The sequence below is a fragment of the Narcine bancroftii genome, chromosome 1 (assembly GCF_036971445.1).
Source record: "Narcine bancroftii isolate sNarBan1 chromosome 1, sNarBan1.hap1, whole genome shotgun sequence".
Taxonomy (NCBI): domain Eukaryota; kingdom Metazoa; phylum Chordata; class Chondrichthyes; order Torpediniformes; family Narcinidae; genus Narcine; species Narcine bancroftii.
In genome coordinates this window covers 270125096-270151863 of record NC_091469.1, presented here as the reverse complement: position 1 = coordinate 270151863, position 26768 = coordinate 270125096, and the positions used below count along the sequence as shown (strand labels likewise).

Here is a 26768-nt window from a genome sequence, read left to right as displayed (position 1 = left end):
ATTAATTAATAAATTACTCACAGTACATAATTCAGCAGAAGAGATTCTTCTGAATGTTTATAAATAAATAACCATATTGGATTCAAATGAAATTCAAACTAGATGTTTCCTTGGAAGACCAGACTTCATGGATACAGAAACATCACAGTGGAAACTTGAGAAAATGGATCGCAATTTTCACTTTGAAATTTAATTTTGAAAATATTCTTCAAAATAAAGAAAATCAAGCTGTTTTGTTAAATTAACTCACAACTTATTTTGAAAAACTTAGATTCCTTTCAAGAAGATAACAGTGAAGCTAATCTTGCAATGTTTTGTCCATTTTCAGGATATATTTAAACTTTGATATTTGTGGGCCTGTAAACAACAAAACTGGGAAGCCCATTATTCAGGCCATGTTCGTGGACCTGCAGTAAATGTTTTCACTAGGCATCACTTGTTGGACTGAAGCTTTGTGGGTGGAATCTGTGGCCCCTCAGTCCCACAGGTTGTCGGATTATTCATGATGCAGCTCAGAACCAGCATCAACCACATACCGTAGACGCAAAGGTTACCGCGTAATCAACAAACAGTAAGAGTAATCACACGAATAAAAGAACCTCAGTAAAAAGCATTGTGAATAATTCAAAGGCAAAGATAAGTTGCTGAGCTGCTATAAACATTGGTATTAATGATGAGGCTCAAACTGGAACCTCTTCTGTTCCACTATGAACCTAAACTTTTCATAATAGTGGGAATTCACCAAAGCCATCTCATCACAAGGGGGGTTTTAGAGCAGGACCACCATTTGAAATATTAAAACCTTTCTTCAACCCAGGTGCACTTAACATTTAGTCTTGTGTGGCCGTGAAAATCCTTTGGTTAATTTAATGCCAACACATGTTGTATCGCCATAGAGTCATAGAGCACAGAAGCAGGTCCTAAAGCCCACCTAGTCTGTGCTGAACATTGGCCACCCATTAAGGCTATATTAATCCCATTTTATTCTCCAACATTCCAACATTCTAGCACTAACATACTCTAGGGGCAACTTACACAGCCAATTTGTCTGTAAACCTGAAGGTCTCTGGGAGGTGGGAGGAAACAAGAGCACCCAAGAAAAAAACATGTCACAGGGAGAACATGCAAACTCCACAGAGACAGCATCAGAGTTGAGGATTGCATCCAGTGTCTCTACTTTCTGCCCTACAGATGCCACCCACTATACTGAAAGCTGCATGTAATACTGAAGAAGTTTAGCTCCCATCCTGAATACATGCTGATGTATTCAGAGAGGATTTACCAAGATGCAATCTGATTTACAGCCATTTACTGCAAAACAAAATACAAATAACATAATTTCCCTGCTGATGAATTAGGACATGTAAAGCAGTTTGGACACTAGAGAAAGTCTACTCTCTTCAAAAGAATGGTTGTCTTCTACTTTTCCAGCTGATAAACTGAAAATAAGGGTGTTCTCTAAAAATATACACAAGAAGCTTCTTTCTGTTGATCATTGAAAGGAAGGAATGTTTTAGTAAGGGAGTTATTCACAATGCTCTGCACCATGGTTTACAGGCTCCATGGAGGTAACATCAGATTAGAGAGTATGCTCCGTGTGTAAGGCAAGTGAGAATCCATTGGAGGAAATCAGCAAACTAGACAAAATAGAAGATAGATTTGACAGAAAGGAAAGTAACAATAGGTATATCCACAGGAACTGAATAAGTTAAAGATTATGGAGTTTCCACACAACTAGATTTCAGGCTAATAAAACATTTTCTTTATAAAATATCAAAAGTGGATATTTTTTTTGTCTTAATGCAGGGAACATATTTTACAGACCAAGAGTATTCCATGACTTTAAGCTTTGCATGACCACAGATGCCATGTATTGACACCCTATTCAAGTGTGAGAGGCTCTAGAAGTGCTCATTAATCTGTCACTCAGAAGTAACCGTTTTTATCCTAGCTCATGACAACAATGCCATTTGTAACAATTTTAACTGCACCCTGGGAATGAGGCAGAAAATCAGGGATTTGCATGGTTTATAATCTGCACTAACCAATATAGAGAAAAACATCCTGAATGTAGCCAAACACATTCTGCTGAAGGAACTCTTGAGTCGAGCAGCATCACTAGGAGAAATAAATGGTTGGCATTTTAAACTGAAACCCTTTATCGAGACTGAGAAAGTGTGGTGGAGAAGAGGACAGGGTGGGACACTGGCCCCATGAACTACATAAAGGTGAAACATGATGGATAGAGGCAAAAGATTGGAATGGAATGGCTTCTCTTGAGAGTAGATATGTTAAAGACAGAAAAATTGGGAGACTGAGTTTCCTGTATGTATCCTGAATGTAAAATTGCACTACATTGCTACAATTGTAGCCCCTCAATTAGATGAATGAAATTAGATCGCATTATTTTTTTTAAAAACTTCCTCAATCATCCATTTTGAAAACTAGAAGGGGGTCTTGGGTTATTGATCCCAGAATTACACAAAACAGAAACATGTACTTCAACATACCAAGTCCAAACTCACCATCAAAGACTAGCTTACAGTACTCATTAACTCAGTGTGGTTCAAAACAGCATTTGGGAAACAGTCATTTGGTCAATGTATATGTCCCTGTTGTTGAGATTATTCTGAGGGGACCAAGGTGTACGTGCCTAAATTATCTTCAGAGAGCAGCAAACCTTTGCTCTGAGAGGGATTTGTTTTATTTATGTCCCAGTTGTGTGGAGACTGACATAGTTTGTAAAAGTTTTAAATCTTGTGTTGGCATTTCAGAAAGAAATTTAATTCCAACAGGCACTGGAAGGCCATTGTTCATAGCTGAAACAGTAATGCAAAGGTTAGTTATACTTGCAAATGAGCACCAGTATGCCCGTTTGAATTGAATTCCTGTTAGCTTTGTCCATAGTAGATACATTAGATAGTCATGCTTGCAAGTTCCTTTTGATGAGGTTTTGGAATTCTGGATAGCAATGTACTTACTGCTTTTGAAGTTCATCAATGCGATTTCTGGCTGTAGTAATCTGTGAACAACATATGCTCATTAGTGACTGTTGCTGAAGACTGACAGTTACCTGTGATTGGAGGTTTGGGCCCCTTGGCAGTTGAAAGGTTTCTTCTTGCAGAGATCCTCAAGAAAAGGTGGAAATGAACCTGTTGGATTAAATTTTACACATCGACCTTTCTGCACACACGGCCAATACTCACTGTGTCATCTTCTTCCTGCTTCCATCCCACAGAAAGTCACCCTATGAAATGTGAGGGAGCCTGGATTTATGACAACCTGGCTCCTGAACTGTACTGAACTGAAACAGCTAGCCTGATAGCTTGTTGAGGAGGGAGCAGGTTAACCAGGGGTCAATTAATTAGTAAAAATGCCCAGATCAGGATTAAAGTCAATGTTGACCCTATAATTTTGAGATGCAGCAGTGCAAAAATAAATTACTCTTGCTCAAAATGTGTTTCTAAGTTATGCTGCTATGTCCAATCAAATAGAGGGAACTTGCATTTCTAAATGAATTTGTAAGGTCCATCGAGGGCGTCAAGTAAAACTATATGTCCATTTGCAATATGCCAATAATAATGATCCTGTAATTCTAAAGGAACAAAAATTCCCTCAATCAGTGTATTTAGGTGCTGCATAACGTGAATTTGTCTCCATGTATTTTTGGCGGGGGAGGAGGGGGAGTTTTGCTTTGAAATTAGAAATCCTGGTCACTCTCAGAGGTGCTGCAGAACCGAGTTACTGGATTGACTTGGATCTAAGCATCACTTCCACCATCCTATTATCCCTCACCATGTCAGGATGGGCTCTTAACGTTGCTACATGAGGGATTTAAGCTTCAGTGGTTGTACTTCCCACCCATGAGGGATAGACAAAGTGAGTCACATGAGATAACATTCTCATGCATCACAATAGATGTTTGGTATTAAGCAATGCCTGGTGAGACCACCTCTTCATCCTCTTGGTCCAGAGAATATAATGTACTTTGTTATGAATTTGATTCACTGTAGAACAAGTCAAACAATGGCATGAAAAATACTCCCTAATGAACATGGTCTCAAAAGCTGATTGTCCAGGTGGAAATATATTGATATATGTAATGTGATTTTCCAAATAAATATGATCAGCTGATTTGTAAGAGCCTAATCTAACTTGAGTGATAGAGAGGAACAGTTTAGATATGAGAGAGTATTCTGATAACAACAAACCACTTGAGTCTTTTGTTTGAGGAGCTGGGTTCGAACAGAATGGTAACCTGCTACCCCCTCCCTGCACATCTATTGAGTCTTTGGTTTACCATGCAGCTGGCCCATGCATATTCCAGGCAGGACCCCTATTGCTGTGGCACTTACAGTGGTTGTTTAATACTTACAACTTGGAGAGTAGCTCCAATCTTGTACGCAATGATGTAGTCTAAAATAAATTACAGCAATACGTATTTCAGTGGAACATTACAACTGTGTATTATGTAAGGAAGTAATGTGTACAATTTTCATTAATTAAAAAATGGGTGGATGTATTAAATATGAGGCCTATTACAAAAATGTTCAGCTTTGAATTTGTTTATATAACGTAATATACTTTGCTCACAATAATGTTTTCATTTTTGTTAACAATAAAGTTGTCTGATGATAATACAAAGATAGATGGATGAGAAAGTAGTGCATAAGACACCAAGAGTCTGCAAAAGGAAATAAATAGATTAAGTTAGCAGATGGAGAAAAATGGTGGAAGATGTGAACTGATCCACTTTGCACAGAAGAATAAAAGAGCAAATTATTCTGTAAGCAGGGTGGAAAGTGTTAGAACAAAGGGATACAGGGATCTGAGTGCATGAAACGTAAAACAAGAACATGCAGCTGTATCAAGTAATTAGGAAGGTGACTGGAATGTGCACCTCAATGAACATATGATACATACCTCATACTTCTGCCTCTTCAGTTTTTCACCCATATCAAATTTTTCAGATTCCAGCTGGCACAGCCAATCATGGAGCTCCTTTGCCTTTTCCCTGGAGTTTTAAGAAAATAATGCTGATAAATTTAATGAGATGCAAGTTCCAATTTGATTGTTCTCGTGCAGAGTTTGGTAACAATGAACACAAACCCAGGGTGAAAACTGACGGCTCTCTGTACCCCCACCTTCACTTTCACATGTTGAAGGGCCATCTAGCACTTGCCTTGGGGGGGGGGGGGGGGGTAGAAAAAAAATCATATTTGCTGCTCATGGTATGAGCGCTCATTTACTAGGTAACCTTCTGTTTTGTCAGTCACACAATCCAATCTCAGATAGTTTCAAGGAAGAGAATCCTTCCCAAGATATCTCACAAAGAGGGGTGTCTCTATTCTGTTGTCAGAAACTGACAAAAAAAAACTATTTCAAAATTTAAATCTACATTGAAAAATTGATCATGCAAACAGGTCACCGCCCATGAAACCTGCAAAATTTGCAGCAAATGTCAGATTATTTCCAATTTGATTATTTCTACCCACCAAGATTTCAATACTTTTGGTTCAATTAATAGGTTGAAAATTTAAAGAAATTAATTTGGATAATTCTCTGTTATAAACTGAATGGCTCTCAAGTAAATCAAACATTCCAATACCCCATAAACCATAATTTTCTTTCTGGATTCCAATTGATCTTCATTCCTTTTCTTGACACAGATGTATTAACTAAACTAAGATAAATAATTATTCTCTTGGTTATGGGAAAGGAAATCAATGCCCTTGGACAATGTGTTATTATCCTTCAAAGTAAGTTGCACCTTACTTGAAGTTACAAAGTCACAAAGAGCTGAATTTAATTGAATGTTACACAGGATTCATGTGTCAGGACGCACCTGAGCTTCTCTTCATTAAGATGGTCAATGTTGAGTGGCTTGCGTCTTTCTGCTAGGATTTTCTTCTTCTTTTCCCTTTCAGTCTGCTTCTTCCCTCTCTTCTGGTCAGCCTGATAAACCACAGAATAATTTTTAATTGTAATGGTACATCTTGTATTTCCATTAATTTTCCATCTAATTTATTTGAACAAATCTAAGCATTCCACTGAACCGAATCAGCTTGGATTTTCTAATGCAGTGCACTTCAAGTCAGGTTGTGTTTATAACCATAAACCTTGCAGTGTACAGTGAAAGCGAGGTAGCATTTCTCAGGACTGAGGTGCTGGTTATTTACATGGATAAATTACCTTATAAACAACATATCATAAATAACATCTCTCATTAAATATCACGTTACATATGCTAGCCCTGCGTCCCCAGAGTTCAGAAACCTCATGGCTTGGGGGAAAGAGCTGTCTCGTTATCTGGTCGCGTGGGCCCGAATGCTTCGGTACCTCTTCCCGAATGGCAAGAGGGAGAATAGATTGCGGGAGGGGTGTGTGAAGTCCTTCACAATGTTTATGGCTTTCCGCAAACAACGGCCATTGTAAACGTCTATCATGGCAGGGAGAGAAGAGACCCTAATAATCCCATCAGCAGTCTTTACTATCCGCTGCAGGGACTTGCATTCTGAGATAGTTCCCAAACCAGGCAGTGATGCAGTTACAATGCATCCCCTGTAGAATGCAGTGACGGTGGAGGGTGAAAGCTGAACTTTCCTCCACCTCCGCAGAAAGTAAAGGCATTTTTCGACCTTCTTGGCAATGGATCTGGTGTTGGGGGGGGGGGGGGGGGGGGCCAGGAGAGAATCTCCGGCAGGTGCAGGCCAAGGAATTTGGTGCTCTTGACTACCTTGCCGGTGGTCCCCCTGGGATCTCCTGAAGTTGACCACCATCTCCTTTGTCTTATTGACGTTCAGGTGTAGGTTGTTGTCTCTTGACGTGCATTTATTAACTATTTATTTTAATGTCACATTGACCACCGCCAGTGGGCTGATAACGCCTCAAACCGTGCATCTTGGCGCCTCACAGTTTGGCGGGCAGCAACCTCCTTTGAAGAAGACCGCAGAGCCCACCTCACTGACAAAAGGCAAAGGAGGAAAAACCCAACACCCAACCCCAACCAACCAATTTTCCCTTGCAACCGCTGCAATCGTGTCTGCCTGTCCCGCATCGGACTTGTCAGCCACAAACGAGCCTGCAGCTGACGTGGACTTTTTACCCCCTCCATAAATCTTCGTCCGCGAAGCCAAGCCAAAGAAAAAATTTTAATGTCCAATTGAAATGTCATGATGCGCATGCTGGGAAAACTAAGGTTTGGTTTATTCTTTTCAGCTGGAATAGGAAGAACCAAAAGCTCATTTTATCTCTATCCTTTCCAAACTGTGATGTTTATTCCCGACCCCATTACTTGCTTGGGCTTTAAATAACTACATCGAGGTTGAAACCAAATCATCTGCACGAGGTGTGATGAGATACAGGACCACACTGTCGAGTTTTACCCTGGCAAGGTAGCTGCTGTATTGAGCACCCATGCTGGTCAAAGCCTTCTTCTTCTTGGCATCATCATCAGCCCTTCTCCTGGCATCATCCTCCTCCCTTCTTGCTTTTTCCTCCTATTGAAAGGACAACGAGTGAGTGATTACATGCTGATCAAGAAATATTTGGAAGCACCAGAGAACACAGGAACAAATTAGTGGATTGAAGTCAAAGAGCGAAATAATTAACTTGCTTTGAAATGGTGCCACTGCCAGAGCTGCTGTAATGGCAGTGCTGTAGCTGGTGTGGATCCAGGAGAGCAGAGAGTGGGGATACAGCGCTGCTCCTAAGGGTTCAACTGCCCCGTCCTATTGCCGGCAGCTCCATACAGGCATCATGTTTTTAAACTAAAGACCTGCCTGGGGCCTTAAGGCATTGCTGACTCCGGGGAGCAGTGGACTTGAGCAGGACACCAGTAACAGGGAGAACACACTCCCACCACCCACCACCCACCCCCGTTGCAGAGGAGACGACCCTACAGGACGGTCAGCACTGCAGTGAACCACTGAGGGGCTCAGCGGCTGAAGGACTCACACAAGCTGTGGACGACGTCGTCGGGTGACCCGCACAGGCTGCGGACTGCTGGAGACTGCCTCATGGGAAACAGATATCAGGACCGGGATTTGAGTGGGTGCTGAAGGCAAGGTGGGCTCCCGAAGGGCCTCAGGTGAGGAAGGTTTGGATCTGGAGCTCGGGTTGCCCATGGATCAAACAGGAGTGCTGGAAGTGAATCCACAGACACTAGGTGACTCTGAATGGACTCTCTTTTGCTTCTCCTACTGTAAGGGGCACTGGGTGGTACTTGCCCTACAGTAGGCAGAAAGCAATTTTGTTTAATAGTACGTGACATGGCAATAAGGGCATCTTTAATTTGCAGCTTAGATGAATTCCAAATGATTCACATCAGTTTAATTATGTCAGAATATAAATTGACAAATTCAAGGACTGCAGCAGGGAAACATCAGGCAGCATCGGCAAGCATCATAGTGCCATAGAGTACAGAGACCAGGCAGTTGGCCCACTGTTCATTGACCATCAAACATCCTAATTCCACTCTATTCTCTACCTATTCCCCCCCTTCCCAGATTATATCATTCAGCAGGGGAATTTACAGTGGCCAATTAACTGACCTACTTGTATGTCTTTGTGATGTGGGAAGACCTGAAGGAAACTTATTTAGAGAGAGAGAACGTGTAAACCACAGATAAAGTAACAGCGGGTCACGACTGAACCTGGGTAGTGGGAGTGGACTGCACTGCACCATAATTCCCGATGACCTATCATGAACTTGGAACAATAACCCAGCACAGGTATGTACTTTCAAAGGAGAAGGCAAAAGACCTCATGCTTGCAATCTCTCTTCTCTTTGTTGATTATAAAATCACTTTTAGCAGTTTTATTTTGCAGCAAGCCACCTAGAATGGTAAAAAGTGAAGTAGTCAATTACACAGCGATCAGTGACTTACTGCCTGCCTAGCCTGACGCTCTTTCTCTTTCTCAGCACGAATCCTTTGCTGTTCAGCTCTTTCCGCTCTGCGTTTTTCCTGTGGAATGGAGAATAGAGGAGGGCTCAGGGTTCAGGATACCACCTTCTAAATTGCATTAAATAATGAAAGCAACAAGTTACATCTCATCACTGTACGTTTGCATTGTGACTCGCTGTAGCCAGAGTGTGTCTTTACAGAGGCAAAGTACAACTGGACTTTTCAGAGTGACCCAGCGGTCATGAGGGGATGTAGCTGTGTGACATTACCAGTCAATTTGATGTGATGTTGCACAATGAGATGACTCTCTGCCTCGAACTGCACAATGGCATCGGCAGTAGAAGTTGCTCACGTTATTTTACTATTAATGCAACACTCACAATACGCTCCTTTAGGGCGATCAGTTCCTCTTCCTCCTTCTTTCTATTCTCAAAGTGAAGATCAATCAGGGCTTGCAGCTCATTCAGATCTTTGTTCTGGCGCTTCTTCTGGATGTCCTGAAAACCATATAAATAGAGAAATGATAATGGAGCTGAAAACATACCAGATCCAAGGTTGTATACCATTGCAGAATAGAGTTGCTCAATCAGTGAGACATCATCTTTGGGTGCTTATCCCACAACTCTGTTTTACGGAACAGAAAAGGATTTGAACTTTGGACATAACCCTAAATTACACAATTGTGTAAATCATGTTGAATGCAGTGTAATCTGGAGCACTCCTGTGTGTGTTGTATTCCCAACCACTCTAATCCATCAATATCCAGTATTAACACTTTGTGCTGACTGTACATTCAGTGTACCTCAGAAATAACCCTTGCAAGTACAAAAATTGTCAGACGAAAGACAAGGATTTTGTGCTTGTTTTGCTGATATGATCTACCTTTTTACAAGTGAAGCACCCTGCAATTTACACAAACTGCCAGTCATAGGTATTTCCCCTCGATAATGAGCCTCAAACTGAATTCATGTAATCACATTAAGTCCCATTCCTCTTCAGCAATGCACTCAGAATAACTACACGATCAAACACTGCAACGTAAGCTCTGTTGAGCAATACATCTGGATATTAGCTAATATTAAAAACAGAATGGGTCCATCGGTGGTTCCTATGGAAAATGGGCAATTTCATGTGGTGATGACTAACATAAACTAAGTTTCCTTCAATGGTTTATATTCACGGGCAGTTCTGTTACCTAATTTTGTCTCTGTGCGAATATTTGAAAAGGTTGCCAAGATTAACAGTGTTGAATCATGTGCTGGATTCATTACCACCTGCTTTGAAAAATAACACAGGTGTATTCTGAAGAGATGTAAAGAAAGTGTCTCATCAATGTGTATTGCAGTCTCCTTTAGAAATGTCAGTCTAGAGCAGGGGTGTCAAACTCAAATTCACAGAGGGCCAAAATTAAAAACTTGGACTAAGTCGTGGGCCAAACTAAATATTTATTGAAAATTTTCAACAACATCTGCATGTTTTCTGTTCTTTCAACATATGTAATGATAAACTTATTAAAATAAATGTTTAATAATAGTTTTCGTTAAACTCTTTCCAGAAGAAGCATTAACAAATGAGAAATAAAATATTCAATAAATATAGCCTTTAAGCTCCTTTTAAATGTATTTTTTTTCACAAGCCAACAAGTCAAAAAAATGACAACTTGCTTCAATGAAAATCCAATCTTTCAACTATGAACAGTCCAAAGTTAACCAAAGAAAATATGAATCCAAGCTTAGCTTGCTACACTGTGATTTACTCTGATGCACCTGGGTCTAAACCAGATACTTGGCATCTCTTCTTAGATGCAAGTTCATCAAACTCTGGGGTCAGAGTTTGCCTCCCCCCTGTGTTGAAAGGTCCTGTTTTCTGTCTTTCGTTTGGCCATTTTTCGTAAGGGGTTTATTACATGTGAGTTGGGCGACAGGTCGCAGATGCTAATGAAAGTCAAGAGAGGAGGTGGGGGCGATTAGCGGGCTGACGCCAACGCATTTGCAAAGCCTTCTGGGATTTGTAGTATTAGCTGTGCATGCGCTATACTGGCGCGGCGACCAGCTCTAATACATATTTGATATGATCTTGCGGGCCAAATATAATTATATCACGGGCAAAATTTGGCCCGCGGGCCTGAGTTTGACATGTGTGGCCTAGAGCAATTATAGGTGACTAATCCAGGGCAGAACAAGCATTAATTGTGTCTTGTGACATCACTGGCATTTGGTAAATATTTGGACATTGGAAAAAACAGAACCAACTGTGAATATATACACACACAAATATCATATGTTGCCTTATCTTTCAGAAAAATCCCAAATAAATGTAACATTGTTTATTTTAATTTTTTTTCCATTTAAATTTTAAAATTTAAATTTAAAACCACAGTCTGTGCCACCAAATTTACACCCTACACTCCCAGCGCGTTTCGAACGGTGGGAGGAAACCAGAGTCCCCGGGGAAAACTCACGCAGACATACAGAGAAGGTACACACTCCTTACAGACAGCGCGGTATTCGAACCTTGGTCCCAGTTGCTGGTGCTCTAAAGGCGATGCACTAACCACTACACCAAATGTACTGCATCTGAAACATTTATGAAGGATGGCCCTAACCGTATTAGTTCGAGAAAATTGCCAGTTCCAATTTGATCCTTTATGGAATGCTGCTCAAAATTATGAAAAGTTATGAAAATATCAACAAAAGCAGTAAAATATAAACTGTAGATACCATCTACATTTCTTTTTTAAATCCTATACTCACATCAAAATCAACTTTCTCTCCTTCTGGGATTTTGGGAGCAATTAGTCTGTGAGAAACAAAAGGGTCCAGATGCAATTCAAACAACATTTTGTAACAGTTATCCATAGTGGTGATAATGTGTGTTGTTCAGAGAAACGTCTTCCATTTCAGTGATCCTTTGTAATCTCTCCTTCATCACTTAATAGACTCACACCTTGATAACATGACCATTTTTAGTTTGCAGGTGGATGGAAATGGAAGAGTGCAGCTTGATCATCATTTACTGAGCCATTGGTTTTTCACACCTGCCCAAATGAAAAGGACCCTTGCAACATAAAGGGGTTTATTGTTATAGATGTTCCTCCTGCATAATTAAAATTAACTCTGACCAGGTCTGTTCTGTTCTCCAGATTGCTGTGAGAAAAATGAGGAGATAGGGGGGTGGGAGAATGGAGGGAGGGGGGGAGGGAAGAGAATAGGAGGGCAGGGAAGTGGGGGAGGGAGAGGAAAGGGCAGAGTGGGAGAGGGCAGCGTTCAAGTAAAAAGTGAGGTGAAAAGTTAAAACAGAGGAAGGACAGAATAATAAAAATTGATGAACATGCAGAAATGAGAAGAAAAAAAAGAACAGATAAAGTCAAGGGGAGGAGAGATGAAAAGGTGTCACAGAAGGAAAGAGCAGTATGTTGGACCAGACTCTAAAAACAGTTTAATGGGGGGGAGGGATAGTGGTGGGGGGGGGGGGGGCGGGGGGAGGGGGGAAGGGAGAAAATGCCACTGTGTATATTTAATGAGAAGCGTTTGTATATATTTTAGTTGATATGGTTCACAGTGTGAAAAATTTAAAAAATCATTTAAAAAAAAAGTTTAATGGGTGGAGGTGAAGGAGAGAAGGATAAAATAAGAAAAAAAATTGGAGAAATAAATCAGGAAAGTCTGACAGGACAGCAGAGAAGAGATAAAATGCAGCAAGGAAAGATGGAATAGAAAGAGAAATGTAAAGGAAAGTGTAAAAAAAATAAGCTTAGGTTAAGAAGGAAACAAAGAAAGAAACAGGGAGAAGAGTAAACAGAGAAAAGTGCGGAGGCAACAAAATATCTTGGTGCAAATGGAAAACATTGATTTAACAATTTACAATATTCAATGTTGGCATGTATTTTTCTGTTGATGCAGTTTGTGGGCACAGATTAGTTATCATCAGTTTTTCTCTCAAGCCATTTTAATGTACTTGCTTGTGGTGACCACTCTCCATTCAAATTTTGATCACATGAGCTGCTGTTGGACAGGGAGTGTGCAAATTCAGCGCAGAGACCATTCAGTCTTTCATAGCTGTACTGAACACTTTGAAAGAATTGCCCCATTTATTCCACTTCTCTGACTCTTTCCTGTGGCCTTGTAAATCTTTGGACTTCAAGGTAATCTGTTATGCTATGAATCAAGTAAGAAAGTGGCCTTTCAAGGAATGAATTGCCAGGTCATAATTTACTAAATTAAAAAAAAATCTTCTCCTCTCTAGCTCTTTCGCCAAATACCTGGTTACCAACCCTCCCGCTATTGAAATTCCTTATTATACCACAAAGTTTCAACCAAGAGCTTTTTAAATGGAAGAGTGATTTATTCAAGGGCAATTCTCAACCACCATCTGGCATGCTGCATGACAGAATAGTCTCTTTCTTAGACTCTTCCCAAGAACTTTATGGTTGGGAATTTTTCTTCAGTATTGGATCGAAGCAATAGTTACATTTATTTTAACAGAAATCTCAGTATTGATGAGAAATCTCTACTCACTTTGGTCTTGGCTTTTCCTCTGCAGCATGGAGAGAGATAAAATAGAAATTAGACCTTATATACAATTAAGTATGCAGTATAGCATCAAAATATTGTGGTTTTTCCCCCCAAAGATAAATTAAAATCTACTGCACTGCCAATAAAAATTTAACTCTCTAATTATTTCCTCTCATAGTGTTGACTCCTTGTTAGAGGCAATTTTGCAGGTGATGACATCCTTCAGCTTCCCAGTCCAATTGACCTCTCTCAGGTATGATCTTTGGCACAAATGTCAAACAGACCATTCGAACAGAAGGCGATGCTGATCTCTGCTCGAGTGCCAATTTCTCCCATTGGAAGCTTCAAGGATGTAATCAGCCAATGGTTGGTTGGTTGATCATTTCTTCCCATACCTGCACCTAAAAACTGACCTCTAACATGAGCCAGCAATCCAAGCACAAAAGAGAAGTTGGGAGTGTCAGAGAAGTACCAGAAATATATTTTTTTTTCAAATAAAGATATTTGTCAGAAGGTCACCACAGCAGAATGGATCAATCTAAATTATGAGTGGCTACAAATTCTCACCCATTGCATGTTCAATAAAGTTTTTAAAAATTAGCATGCAAGATTTTAAGTCTACTGGAATGCACTTCAGTAAAGTGAGCCAGTAAAAGGAACTCTCTCCTCACATCTTCATTCACAGTCCTTCATGTGCCTAAGCATACACCAACCTTTCAGTAAAAGGAAATTCAAATATCTATTTTCAATGTGTAGTTTCTTATTTAAATGTATTCTCTCCAGAATGGTCACTTTGACTTTGGAATGTTATTTTGTTTCATTCAAGATTCAGGACAGTCAAGGAGTTTTCCCTCCCCTCATCATTGTCTGTGCAGCTGAATAGTCAGGCTCCTGACAGGATCCTACTTTCCAGCCCAGCGGTAATCGGGTGTGAGTCAGTAATGTGTGTGGCTGAACTCATTCTCATGGTAGTTGTCCAATCCATTTTCGTGGGATGTAGCTTCTGGCTGGACCATGAGGGTTTTGCAAAATAAAACAGCAAACTGAGAAATAGACTGTGGGCAGAGTTTGTTTTAAGTCGTCTTTAATAGTCAGGCAAGAGTTTAAATCTTTGAGGAGAAGATAGGTGAATCATATTCCACCTGCTTGGTAGTGACAGTGTACCCCAGCAGTTTTTCTCCAAAACAAAAATGTGTTGAGGATGACTCATGTGTCACATATCCAATCACAAGTGGACTCCTCTCACCCTGCTGTATTAGCCTAAGACTCAGTCTTCATGGTTGAGATTCATGGTATTGAATGAGGGAGATATGGGTTGTTTGCACCTAACAAATGGCAGAGTGATCATTCAAAGAATGAACAACTTCATGTCGTCACCAATAACGGGTGTATGAGAATTCAGCTGTTATGGGATAGAGATATCACTGTTAGTTCAACTTTGAAATGCATGATCCACATGAAAAATAACAAATATGGTTTTCTCTTTGTTAATAAACACAGAAAAATGACAGATACATTTTGATGCATTGTATATGATGGCACTGGAATGAGAGATCTGCTGTCATTGACAAAAGGCAAAGGAGGAAAAACCCAACACCCAACCCCAACCAACCAATTTTCCCTTGCAACCGCTGCAATCGTGTCTGCCTGTCCCGCATCGGACTGGTCAGCCACAAACGAGCCTGCAGCTGTCGTGGACTTTTTACCCCCTCCATAAATCTTCGTCCGCGAAGCCAAGCCAAAGAAGAAAAGAAAGATATGATGTCACTGGAATGAGAGATCTGCTGTCATGGAGCACTGCAGTTTCATAAGCAAACTTTCCACAATTTATTTATGTGGCCAGTTGTCAACCCAGATTGGGTTAAATTCAATGTGTGATTGAGTGTTTCTGCAAAACCAGTTTGCTAGTTTACACCGACACTTGGAAATTGGTAACTTTGTGGCTCATCATGCCATTCTTCCTTTTTGTTTTCCTCCTTGCCCTCCCCATTAGTGTGCAATGCCATGCCTGTAGCAACTATAGACTGAAAGTCATCAATTAAGATCGATGATCAACATAGATCGTGGCAGCTGTGTCAGGACAGCCAGTCATTTACACCCTTAGGCTGTTCAGCTTCCCATCCAGTAGGTGGCAATATTACATAACAGAGGCAGGGTGCAAAACCAACAAAAAACCCCACTCATCAAATACTTTTTAATGCCATTATGTAGGACTTCCAAACATTTGTCAATTAGTTTTACTTTATCATTTTAAAAACATGATTATCTTTTGAAGCAAGTTATTCTTCGAATGTGAGATGGGATTTAATCTACCCCCTACAGCTTTGTTCCAGTTGCCTTGACAACTCCGCCACCCCCATTATCCATCCAGCCGCTAGCTGCCCAATTTGATGGCATCTTCCTAATTGACACATTCTTCTAACACACAAACACCGAGAAAGTGGATTGATTCATGAAGGAAGACAGTGATGATATTGCCAATGCAACAAGAAAACTTGAATATGTCAACAACAGAACAAAATGAAGACCAATTGTGAAAGTGAGAATTGAGGCACAATGTTAACATTTTAAAACAATCAGTATCATCAATCGAAATGTAAACAAATCTTAACAAACATTGCACTGAAAGCTGTAAATTAAGGAGATTGTTAAATCTTGTAGCTTTATTGTGTATCATAAGTGGTCTGCTACTTATCACCTCAGGGCACACATTCACAACAATTAACCCCAGAGAATTAGGAAAGAAAAAAGTAGTTAAGAGTTCAGTGGGTGAATTGTTAAACTTCTTGCTGATCAAATGAAAATACCTTCCTCTTCGTCATTCTCATAAACTATGAATTGCAATGAGAAAGCAAAATAGGACTAAATCAGTGTTTCATATACTTTTACTTAGGTGAAAATCGTAGACTGACTTCTGGTTGTTAATGAGCCCATCAGCACCAGAGATTCAGCCAGGGCCAGAATGTCTCATTTACTGTGTTGATTGAAGGTCTGAATAGGTTTGATATCCACAAACTTTTGATTTCAGTTTGGAAGTGTAAAGTAGACATGTCTGAAGCTTCAATTTATTGAACCCACTTTATGTTTGGTAAAATTCTGTACAAGGAACTATCTCAAAGGATGTTCCATGGTTTCCAACCATTTCAAAACCAATTATCCTTCTACTTATCTACTTTGTTCCTACAATTAGAGAAGTTCAGAGTCACTGAATGCACGTCTACAAATAATTATTTAGCTTTGGGTATGATCATGTCTCACTCAGAGGGAACAATGTAGGTCAAAAGCATAGTGATTTATCAGCCCTTGTAGAAAATGCTCTTCTGAACTGACTGGATACCCAACTTAAGGCATTCACTTAAAGTCGAGTCTTGCACAGAAATGTGAGAAAAAAAAAATCATTAAATAATATAGAGCTAGCAAGTAAAAATCTATGATATCCAAAAGATTTTCTAAATTGAAACTAGATTCTCAAAATATGTTTAACAACAAAATCATTGGTTAACTTAGAAGCTGAAAAAGGTGAAGGTGCTCCAAGTATTGAAATAAGAGAATATTTTTTAGCACAATTAATCCTATTTGAAGTGTCCATTCTGTCCTTGTAATGAATCCAAAATATGATTCATCTAATATTTGCTGCCCAATAGGAAAATCTAAAATTAGGTAGTGCCAAGCCTCCTTTGTTTTTAAGATTTTTAGAAAAACTTTACTAGCTATTTTGTTTCAGTTTTCCAAATGTATTTTCTCATTGTGTTCTTCCAATTGTTAAAAGCACAAGTTAGCAATTCTTATTTGCGAAGCCAAGCCAAAGAAGAAGAAAGAAAAAAAGTGAACCGGTGTGGAATCGAAAGGCCAATATGGCCTGTTTCCGCTCCGAAAATGGTTATATGGATAGCCACCCTCTGTCTTCAACACAGGTTTAATTCTATGCTTTGATTAGGTCTTGTAATGAACAAGGATAAATTAAACCTCACATTCATTTAATTCCCTGTTAGTTATTTGGTGAAAAAATATATACACTTGTGTTGATACTGTGACAGATATATAGAAATGTTTTGGGGAGATAAATTGGGAAAGGTTTGTTAGAGTAGGTCAAATGCAAACACTTTAAAACAGATCTTATTTGAAATACTGGAAACATAGTGGTTTCACACACCTTTTTGCAAGAGCTTTGAAGAGTGCTCAAGAGAGGTCACTAATGGATTATTTATCAAGGCAACAGACGAAAGAGCAGGCTGGAGCCGCTGCTGTCTGAAAGAATTTGCTGTTGTAAGAGGGTCAGGTGGTTTAGTAAGCAGAGAGAGTCAGCCTGGTCAAAGCCCTTGTGGTTCATGCAAGAGGAGAGGACTGGCTGTCTAAGGTTTCACTTGAAATAAGAGAAACAAAAAGGAACTCTGTGTTGACCTTAAAGAAAGAGGTTATCATCTGGAGAACCCTGATGGGGCAAGTTTTGTCAACAAGACACTGAGGAGACTGATGAAAGTACATCCATTGTGGATGTCTTGTAACAACACATCTCTCTCTGAAAACCATCAAGAACCTTCCCGAGCGGTAACCATTTACCTTTCGAGCACCAAAGCCTGGTGAACTTTATACACGTTAAATTCTTTGCACGGTATAAGAATTGCCTGCAACCAGTGAACTTGGAAGAATGAGAAGTGAGATTGGACTGTGAACCAAAGAACTTTTCTAAACTTACACACACATGACATACATGTGTGCTTAGAATTAGAAGGAGGTTAATAATGGATAAGTTAAAGTTTGATTCTGTTTTCATGTTCAAAGATAATTAAAAGCAACTTCTGTTTAAGTAACCATTTGTTTTGGTGAAAATCTATTGCTGCTGGGTTTTGGGGTCCTCTCGGCTCGTAACATTTTATGGGGGATCGTCTGTTCGATTTGAAAATTTAACTTTTTTGTGATTTATTAGTTAATTGTTTTTTTTTCTCAAGCTAATTTAAAGCTTGTGTGTGGAAAAACAGCAGCAATGGATGTTGATAAATTTTTGTCACAACCATCACCTGCAGACCTGAAGAGCAAGAGTAAAGAAGAACTGATGGTTATTTCTAAGGCATTAAAACTGATTGAAGTTAAGCATTGGATGAGGAAAATACAAAAACAGAGGATTATAGTCAAATATATATAGGTGAGGGAAAATTTGTTGAGAAAGGCTTATAAAATTTTCCAGAGGATAAATATGTGGAGTTGCAATTGGAATTGGAGAAATTGAGGGTGGAAGAAGAAAGAGAAAAACGGATGGTGTTGGAGGCTGAGAAACAGAGACAATACGAGACAGACCAAGCTGAAAGACAAAGAGAAGAGGCTGAAAAACAAAGGAGATATGAGTTAGAGGTAGCTGATAAATGGAAGGAGGATGATGAAAGACAAAGAAAATATGACTTGGAAAAGATTGAAAGGGACAGATGGTTTCAATTAGAGAAGATCAAAACTGAGGTGGAGGGAAGTAAGAGAATTGAGGCTGTAACTCCTGGGGAGAGGTTTTTGGCTAGTAGAGAGAAACATCTAGTTCCTCCTTTTCATGAGGGAGATATAGATACATATTTTCAGCTTTTTGAAAAGGTTGCTGAGAGCTCAAGATGGCCGAAAGAAAAATGGCCTCTTATGCTCAAAAGTGTATTGAAGGGAAAAGCTCAAATTGCATACCCTAGCTTGACTGCAGAGAAAGTGGCAAATTATGATACTGTTAAACAAGCAGTATTGAAAGCATTTGAGTTGGTTCCATGAGCACATAGACAAAAAATTTAGGAGTTTGGTGAAAACATGGAATCAATCTTATATCGATTTTGCTCTGGAAAAATCTGTATGTTTTGACCCTTGGTGTGTCTCAAAAGGAATAAATAATGATTTTGACAGATTGCGAGGATTGATGTTAATTGAAGAAATTCAAAGGTGTATTCCAAATGAGATTAAATTGTACCTGGATGAGAGAGATGAGGGAATGTGGCAACAAACGGCTAGATTAGCGGATGAATTTGCCTTAGTTCACATAAAATTATTCCTAGTCTCGGAACTTGGGTGTATTTCTCTGTATTGTTCTATGCAAAATGTTATAAACTTTACATTCCCAAGCACACATGTAGGTGTTAGGTGCCACAGGCAGCTGTGTCCATAGGTTACCTTTTACCAAAGTAAATATTGACAAATCTTCTATTGAGCCCCATTTATTTGATGATGTAGCAATGCCAACTTTCACATTAATACTATTCTGTTGAGATTTGATCAAGAAAGTAACCTAGATTTTGTTCCACTTTCCCCAAATATTGTAAGCAGGCTCAATTGGATCTTTTTGAAAGAACAAACCAAATACTAAAGCAAAACAATCTCCTTTGAACCCATCAGGTTTTACTGAGCAGGGTGTTCAAGCTGGGTCCCTGCACAATAAGCTATTAAAATGCCATTCAAGTATTAATTATGCTATAGGTTCTTCATTACTATGCCTGGGCTAAACCAGACAGGCACCTCCGCCACCTATAAAAAAGCCAAGATGGTAGCAAGCATGCATCAAGCTGGAAAGGAGAAGTCTTTGTACAGGTTTCCTCACAGCCTCAAAGTTGTCCCAATTTTCACAGACCTTATCATAGGCCTCAAAACATAACCGGTCTGAAATATTTACTGAAAAATAAATTTGGAATAACAGAGCAACGTACCTTCTTCATGGTGCACTTCAGGGAGAGGCCAGGAACATGCAATGAGCAGCAAATACAAAGAAGCAAAATATATATGTTAATTTTGAGCATTGGAATAAAACGTGAATGCAGCAAGGACAACACCAAGAAAACACACCAAATTATCATATGATTGGTGAAAAACCCTTCAATTGCATCACTTTAATCATCGAAAGTTGTCAATCCCCAAATCAATTAATATCCCTGAAATTGTGTTTGTAACCCCTCCACTTGCTTCAGTGATCAGTGGCTATTTAAACATCCCCTCAATTTCTGAAAGAAATAAACAAGGAAACTCCAAGACACTAAATAATTGGGGATAATAAATGATTAATAATAATTGGAGATGAAGTTCATGCAATAATATGGGACATTGATGGTGCAGAATGACTGAGAATAAAGGGAAATAAAATTAATAAACTGAAGATGAGGAGCAAAAGGAAAATTTTAAAAAAGGAAATTGTGATTGAAAGAGAACAGGTAAATGAATGAATTCCTGAACATACAGTGCTCTCCATAATGTTGGGGGAAAAGGCATTTTTTTTTCCTTTACTTGCCCCTGGGTTCCACAGTTTTAAATTTGTAATCAAACAATTCATATGTGATAAAAGTGCGCATTCCAAATTTTATTTAAGGTCATTTGTATACATTTTGGTTTGACCACGTAGAAATGACAGCACTTTTTATACATAGTTCCCTCATTTCAGGGCATCATAATGTTTGGGACACTTGGCTTCACAGGTGTTTGTGAGTACTCAGATATGTTTGACTACTTCATTGGTGCAGGTATAAGTGAACTAGGCTTGCTTCTAAGCTTTTGATCACCATTAGAGTCTGTAGTTGCTATTTTTCAACAAGAGGATCATAGTTGTGTGCATTAAAGTCAAAGAAGCCATTTTGAGGCTGAAAAATAAGTATAAAACAGTAAGAGACATCACCCAGACCTTAGGATTACCCAAATCAACTGTTTGGAACATCAGTAAGAAGAAAGAGCGTACTGGTGAACTTGGTAATCACAAAGGGACTGGAAGGCCGAGGAAGATCTCCATTGCTGATGACAGAAGAATTCTCACCATAATGAAGAAAAATCCCCAAATGCCTGTCTGACAGATTAGAAACACTCTTAAGGAGGCAGGTGTGGATATGTCAATGACTAATGTCTGCAAAAGACTTCATGAACAGAAATATGGAGGCTGCACTGCAAGATGCAAACTACCAGTTAGCCACAGAAACAGGGGGGCTAGATTACAGTTTGCCAATAAGTATTTAAATGAGCCTGCAGAATTCTGGAAAAAAGCTCTTGACGACAGATGAGACCAAGATTAACCCATACCAGAGTGATGGCAAGACCAAAGTGGCATAAAGGAACTGCCCAAAATCCAAAGCATACCACCTCATCTGTAAAACATCGTGGTGGGGGTGTTATGGCCTGGGCATGTATGGGTGCCACAGCTACTTGTGCACATTTTAATTTTTTAAAATAGATATACACCAATTCGGCCCTACGAGTCTGTGCCGCCCAATTTACGCCCCATTAACCTACACCCCAGTATGTTTTTGAAGGGTAGAAGGAAGCTGGAGCCCCTGGAAAAAACCCAAGCAGACACAGGGGCAATGTACAAATTCCTTTCAGATAGCGTGGGATTCGAACCCAGTCCGGTGTTGATTACTCCTGCAGTAAAGGGATTGGCTAACTGCTACATTAACCATGCCACCCTAATCTTATCTTCAGTGATGATGTCACTGCTGATGGCAGTAACAAAATGAATTCTATAGGGTTCAGAAATATCTTATCTGCTCAAGTTCAAGCAAATGCCTCCAAACTCATTGGATGGCACCTCATCCGACACCAAGACTTTGATCCCAAAGCAACAAAGGAATTTTTAAAAACTAAAAACTAGAAAATTCTTGACTGGTCAAGTCAGTCACCTGATCTAAATCCAACTGACCATGCCTTCCATACGCTGAAGAGAAAACTTAAGAGAAAACAAGCCCCTGAAACACGCAAAAGTTGAAGATACCTGCAGTAGAGGCCTGGCAGAGCATCACTGGTGAAGATACTCAGCTCCTGGTGATGTCTATGAATCATTTTAATATACATACAGTATCTTTAATATACATACCATTGCTATGTCCCAAATATTATGGAGCCCTGAAATGAGGAGACTATGTATAAGAAGTGCTGTAATTTCTGCATGGTCAAACAAAATATATACAATTAACCTTGAATAAAATCTAGAATATTCACTTCAATCACGTGTCAATTGTTTGATTACAAATCCAAAACTATGGAGCACAGTGGGAAATAAAGGAAATAAAATGCCTTTGTCCCAAAGTAAGTAAAACAGAAGAATGAAGCGAAGAATCAATGCAGTGAAATAAAAGGAAAAGTAATGAAATTATAGAAATAAGAATGAACAGATTGGAGGAGAAAAAAATTGAATCAAATGGAAAAAGAAACTGGAAGATTAATGGTTATTTCATTACATACCTTCTGCAACAACCTCCTCTGAAGGTGTTAGTGAAGGACAAGCAGCAAGACAACAGGACAGGGTGTACAAAGGTGTGATAAGAAAGAAGAAAAGAAACAGTGATACAGAAAGAAATCATTAACATTTGTATATATACTAAAGAAAAATATGTAAACCAAAAGCAAAACATTCATGGCACCTTTAACAAATTCCAATTTATTTCAGCATGTACATATATAATCTATCTATTGAAATAAAGGGCACTTAGATTTCAAAGGAATGAAAATCACATATCATTCAAATATCCTTTATTCTTGGCATTTGAAGATCAAAATTAGACCCCTGGTGCTGGTCCCTTGACAATAGTCTAAGCCTTTGATCCCCAGACACAAGTATGAAGTTTTGGAATGTGCTGTAACAGATGTATCTGATGTAGACCGCCTAGGAACAAGCCCAGGAATGTTGACAAACTTTCCACTGGGGCCTCAACTATTAAATCACGGCTAAATATTTAGAGGGTAAAATATAAATGTGTAACATCCACATTTCAGTGTTCAGATTGGGAATGTGAACTGTTCATATTATTGCACATTCTTTATTCCGCCATTCAACAATTCATTATTAAAATATAAACATCACTAACGGGATTAGACAGTCCACTCTCCAAGGTGGCTATCAGTAATTTATTTCAAATTAAATCAGTTTGTAAAATAAATTTAAAATCAGTGTAGAATTGCTTGAAGTTTGAAAGTAATCCCTGGGAGTTAAAAGAAGTAATGAATCTAATACTATGACAGAATTTCTTAGACTTCTTACTTTGGGATTTAAAGATAAGGGGGAATCCTCTATACCTTGTGGTGGATGTCTCTTGTATCTATTCACAAGACAAGGCGGCAGCCAACATATTAAAAATCATCATCACGCTATCTTCTTGCTACCTTCAGGCAGAAGGTACACCAGCCAACCAACTGTGATGATTTATGATTTGTTATTTTATATTTTCTTCTATATTTAATATCCTTTATAAATTATACTTAATGTGTTTTTGCATACTTTACAGAACTGGGAAGTTGCAGTAAGTAAGACTTTCAATGCATCTATACATTGAAATTTATGTACGAGACAATTTAATCTCATTCATTCACATTCAAGTGGCCCCTGCCTCTGAACAACTAATAGAAAGCTGCCTGAACAGGTCCTGATACATGAAGTTACAGGTACAGGTTGAATCATGTTAAGTACAAACACTCACCCCATACAGCAACCCCCACCATCCAAATACTTCAACTCCTAACCCAAACATAGTTCAAGTCGCCCAATCAACACAAGCCTGATCCTGCCCTGGCAGCTGAACCACCTTGTTGTGGGTCTCTAGCTGTACCACGTTGTGCCTGATGGATCTGTACTTCCTGTTGCAGCTGTTTGAACAGCCATGAGATAGAGTACACTTTAAGAAAGAAAAGGGTCAGGTCCATATGGCTTCTAAAAACATCCCAGTGGAGCCAGGAAGAACTGTGCACTTGGCCTTAGTTGCATTTTCCTCTTTCGATTTGGATCTTTGGATTTTGGATGCCATATGGGCCTGAGCTTTTTCTTTCCTACCATGTTTTACTGAAGTCATGAAAAGCACCCTAGCCAGAATGCTCTCAAGATACCATTTGAGTCAGTTTTATAACAGGTACTATTAAACATTAAACATTTTAATGCCTCCACATGAGGTTGGCAATGAGATGGTAAAGAGCTACAAAATAGCTAAACCATGTGGTTAGTGTTTTCTTGGATATTCTGTGTGGCTGCAAGAAGGGATGGGTAAAAATGATCCACAGTCATGGAACATGTTGCAAAATGTAGTTGGCATGACATAATCCCTAGAATGGACATGTGAAAGAACAAAGAGAAACATACCTTCTTCAGCATATGCTTCTGAGCAGGAAATACAAAGAACCAAAATATATATGTTATTAATGCATGTTGAAAAGCAAAGGGTATCTATGCAATAGACAAATGACAAAACCAAGTAACAAATCATCAACAGGTTGCAAGAGGATCCTTTCCCTTGTATCACAAACTTAATCAACTCAATGATGGTCTATCCACAGATCATTACTATTTGCAATGTCTCTCCTGACTGTGTTCTCAACACCTATTTGAATGACTCACAATAAAAAATTCTGTTTTTTTAAAATGAGTGCATGAAACTCCAACAAATTTGGTAAAGAAGGAGAGAAAATGGATGAAGAAGATGAGGGGAGTCCAAAAGATTGTGATTGTATTGAATGATTTATGAAGGAAAAATGGTAGATACAAGGTGATGATGATATTAAGCATTGCCCAAAAATTTGAGAATAATGACAGAAATAGAATGATTAAGGAAAATACAAGCAAATTTGGTAAAAATTAGAGATTTGGAAATAATTCTGCACTTTGATAACATGACCAAAATGAGGGGTAAAAATAATGAAATGATAACCAATGAATGAAAACTAAAAAGTTGATGAATAAAAATAAAATAAGAATAGAAAGAATGCTAAACAGGACAGTGAAGAAAAAAAATTAAATCAGAGAATAGATAACAATGGAGAGGAAAGGGATATTGAAGATAAAAGAGCAAATGCTGTGAAAGAATGAAGAAAAAGGATCTAAAGGACAGCAAGGGGATATGGCATTACATACCTTCTTCAGCAAACTCTTCTGAATATAGCGTGAGCATGCAGGAAAGCAGCAATGCAGGGCACAGGAAGGCAGGTGATGGAGAAGTCAGGAAAAGAAACAACATTGGCAGTAAAATGTTGTACATCATATTAGAAGAGACTAGTATATAATTAAACAAAAATCTACTCAAAGCCAAACACCACTCCATGGCCACTCACTTCAACATGCACAAATACTGTTTAATGATAGAAATAAAGGCTATTCATAATGCAAGAATCCAAATGAAAAATTCTTTTTACCATTCCAAGCAATCATCTCTCATAGAATGACAAACTTTCAAAATTGTTTGCCTATAATGTATCATTCTGAAAACTTAAAAATATCAACTAATGTTAAGTGATATCAAGTATAATTTTGTTGGGAAAAATGACAGAGTGAAAGCAAAATAATTTTATTATATCCATGGCTAGAAAATAACAGAAATTCAGTATCATCACTGAAAATCATCATGAATGCCAAACGTTACATTTAAAATCACCAGAAAGGTTCAAAGCATCTGAAAAATGACAAAGGAATTACTTGGGTTTTAGAATACTAATGATTAGCAAACTTTTAACATTTGAGAATTATGTATTAGCAAAAAAATTGTATTTACAATGGCTTTGCATTTCAAATCCAGTTTGATGTTATACCAAAGTCTAACACATGCTCAAAAATGGAATTTTTGAACATATTTTCAGCTCTCACATTCAATGCAAAACTTATTTTCTTCCTGGATTCATATGTGAAGAAGTGTGCCTGGGTAAAATATTGGAGTACCATCAGAAGTTGCATACACATAGCTCAGTAATATCAATGCTCCAATATTACAAAAAGTGTTTAAGTGCTCACTCAAACTGATATTGCAATATTAAAAATGCTAGAGTTATGTTGTGTTCTTAAATTATGTTAGTAAAAGGTGGCAGTGATGGAAAAAAAAAGAAACATTGGGAATGATCATCCTTACCTTCTTCTCCATGTTCCTCATGCTCTGCAATGCAACACCAGAGAGAGGAGATGAAGATAACTGCACATTTCTCAGCCTAAATTGCTTACCCAGTCTTCACCGCAAACATCAAGTACATATCGGACACTATATTTCTGAAACATGGAATTAGCTGTAGATTGAAGAAGTCAAAATCGTTCCACATCAAGGGTTTGAGATAAATCCTTACCCAAGCTTGCATAAACAATTCTCAGTTGAAAGACAACTTGGAAATCTACAGCAGAATTCTGCAACCTGAACAAGAAATCATATTCTGATTCTCGTTCAGTGAACTCTTCTGGAAAGTGCATTTGTAGGGAGATCAGATTCAAGGCTAAGTTTATGTTTATTGTCATCTGTACCAAGGTTTCATGAACCACCCAACACATTTAAGTGCAGCAGAATAAAACACAGTTCTGAGAGAAGAGTTACAGAGAAAGATGACTTGGAATGGAGCAAGGCCAACGTTATTTCATTAGTGCAATGCTTGTTTAGCCACCTGATAATCGGGGGACAGA

The 26768-nt window shown here is 38.8% G+C and overlaps 1 protein-coding gene across 1 annotated transcript in view; it reads right to left on the bottom strand.

Moving 5' to 3' along the window:
• tnnt3a (troponin T type 3a (skeletal, fast)) overlaps nucleotides 1-26561 on the bottom strand; it is a 29078-nt gene extending 2517 nt beyond the window's left edge. The window contains exons 1-15 of the mRNA XM_069922305.1: nucleotides 26441-26561; nucleotides 26233-26256; nucleotides 25248-25265; nucleotides 24480-24497; nucleotides 22595-22612; nucleotides 20086-20100; nucleotides 13424-13442; nucleotides 11660-11705; nucleotides 9287-9403; nucleotides 8889-8966; nucleotides 7386-7499; nucleotides 5846-5955; nucleotides 4924-5014; nucleotides 4376-4416; nucleotides 2982-3022 (exon numbers count right to left, since the gene is read on the bottom strand). Of these exons, the coding sequence (XP_069778406.1) occupies nucleotides 2982-3022; nucleotides 4376-4416; nucleotides 4924-5014; nucleotides 5846-5955; nucleotides 7386-7499; nucleotides 8889-8966; nucleotides 9287-9403; nucleotides 11660-11705; nucleotides 13424-13442; nucleotides 20086-20100; nucleotides 22595-22612; nucleotides 24480-24497; nucleotides 25248-25265; nucleotides 26233-26256; nucleotides 26441-26561 (871 nt within the window). The remainder of the gene's footprint in view (nucleotides 1-2981; nucleotides 3023-4375; nucleotides 4417-4923; nucleotides 5015-5845; nucleotides 5956-7385; nucleotides 7500-8888; nucleotides 8967-9286; nucleotides 9404-11659; nucleotides 11706-13423; nucleotides 13443-20085; nucleotides 20101-22594; nucleotides 22613-24479; nucleotides 24498-25247; nucleotides 25266-26232; nucleotides 26257-26440) is intronic.
• Between the last annotated feature and the right edge of the window lie 207 nt (nucleotides 26562-26768).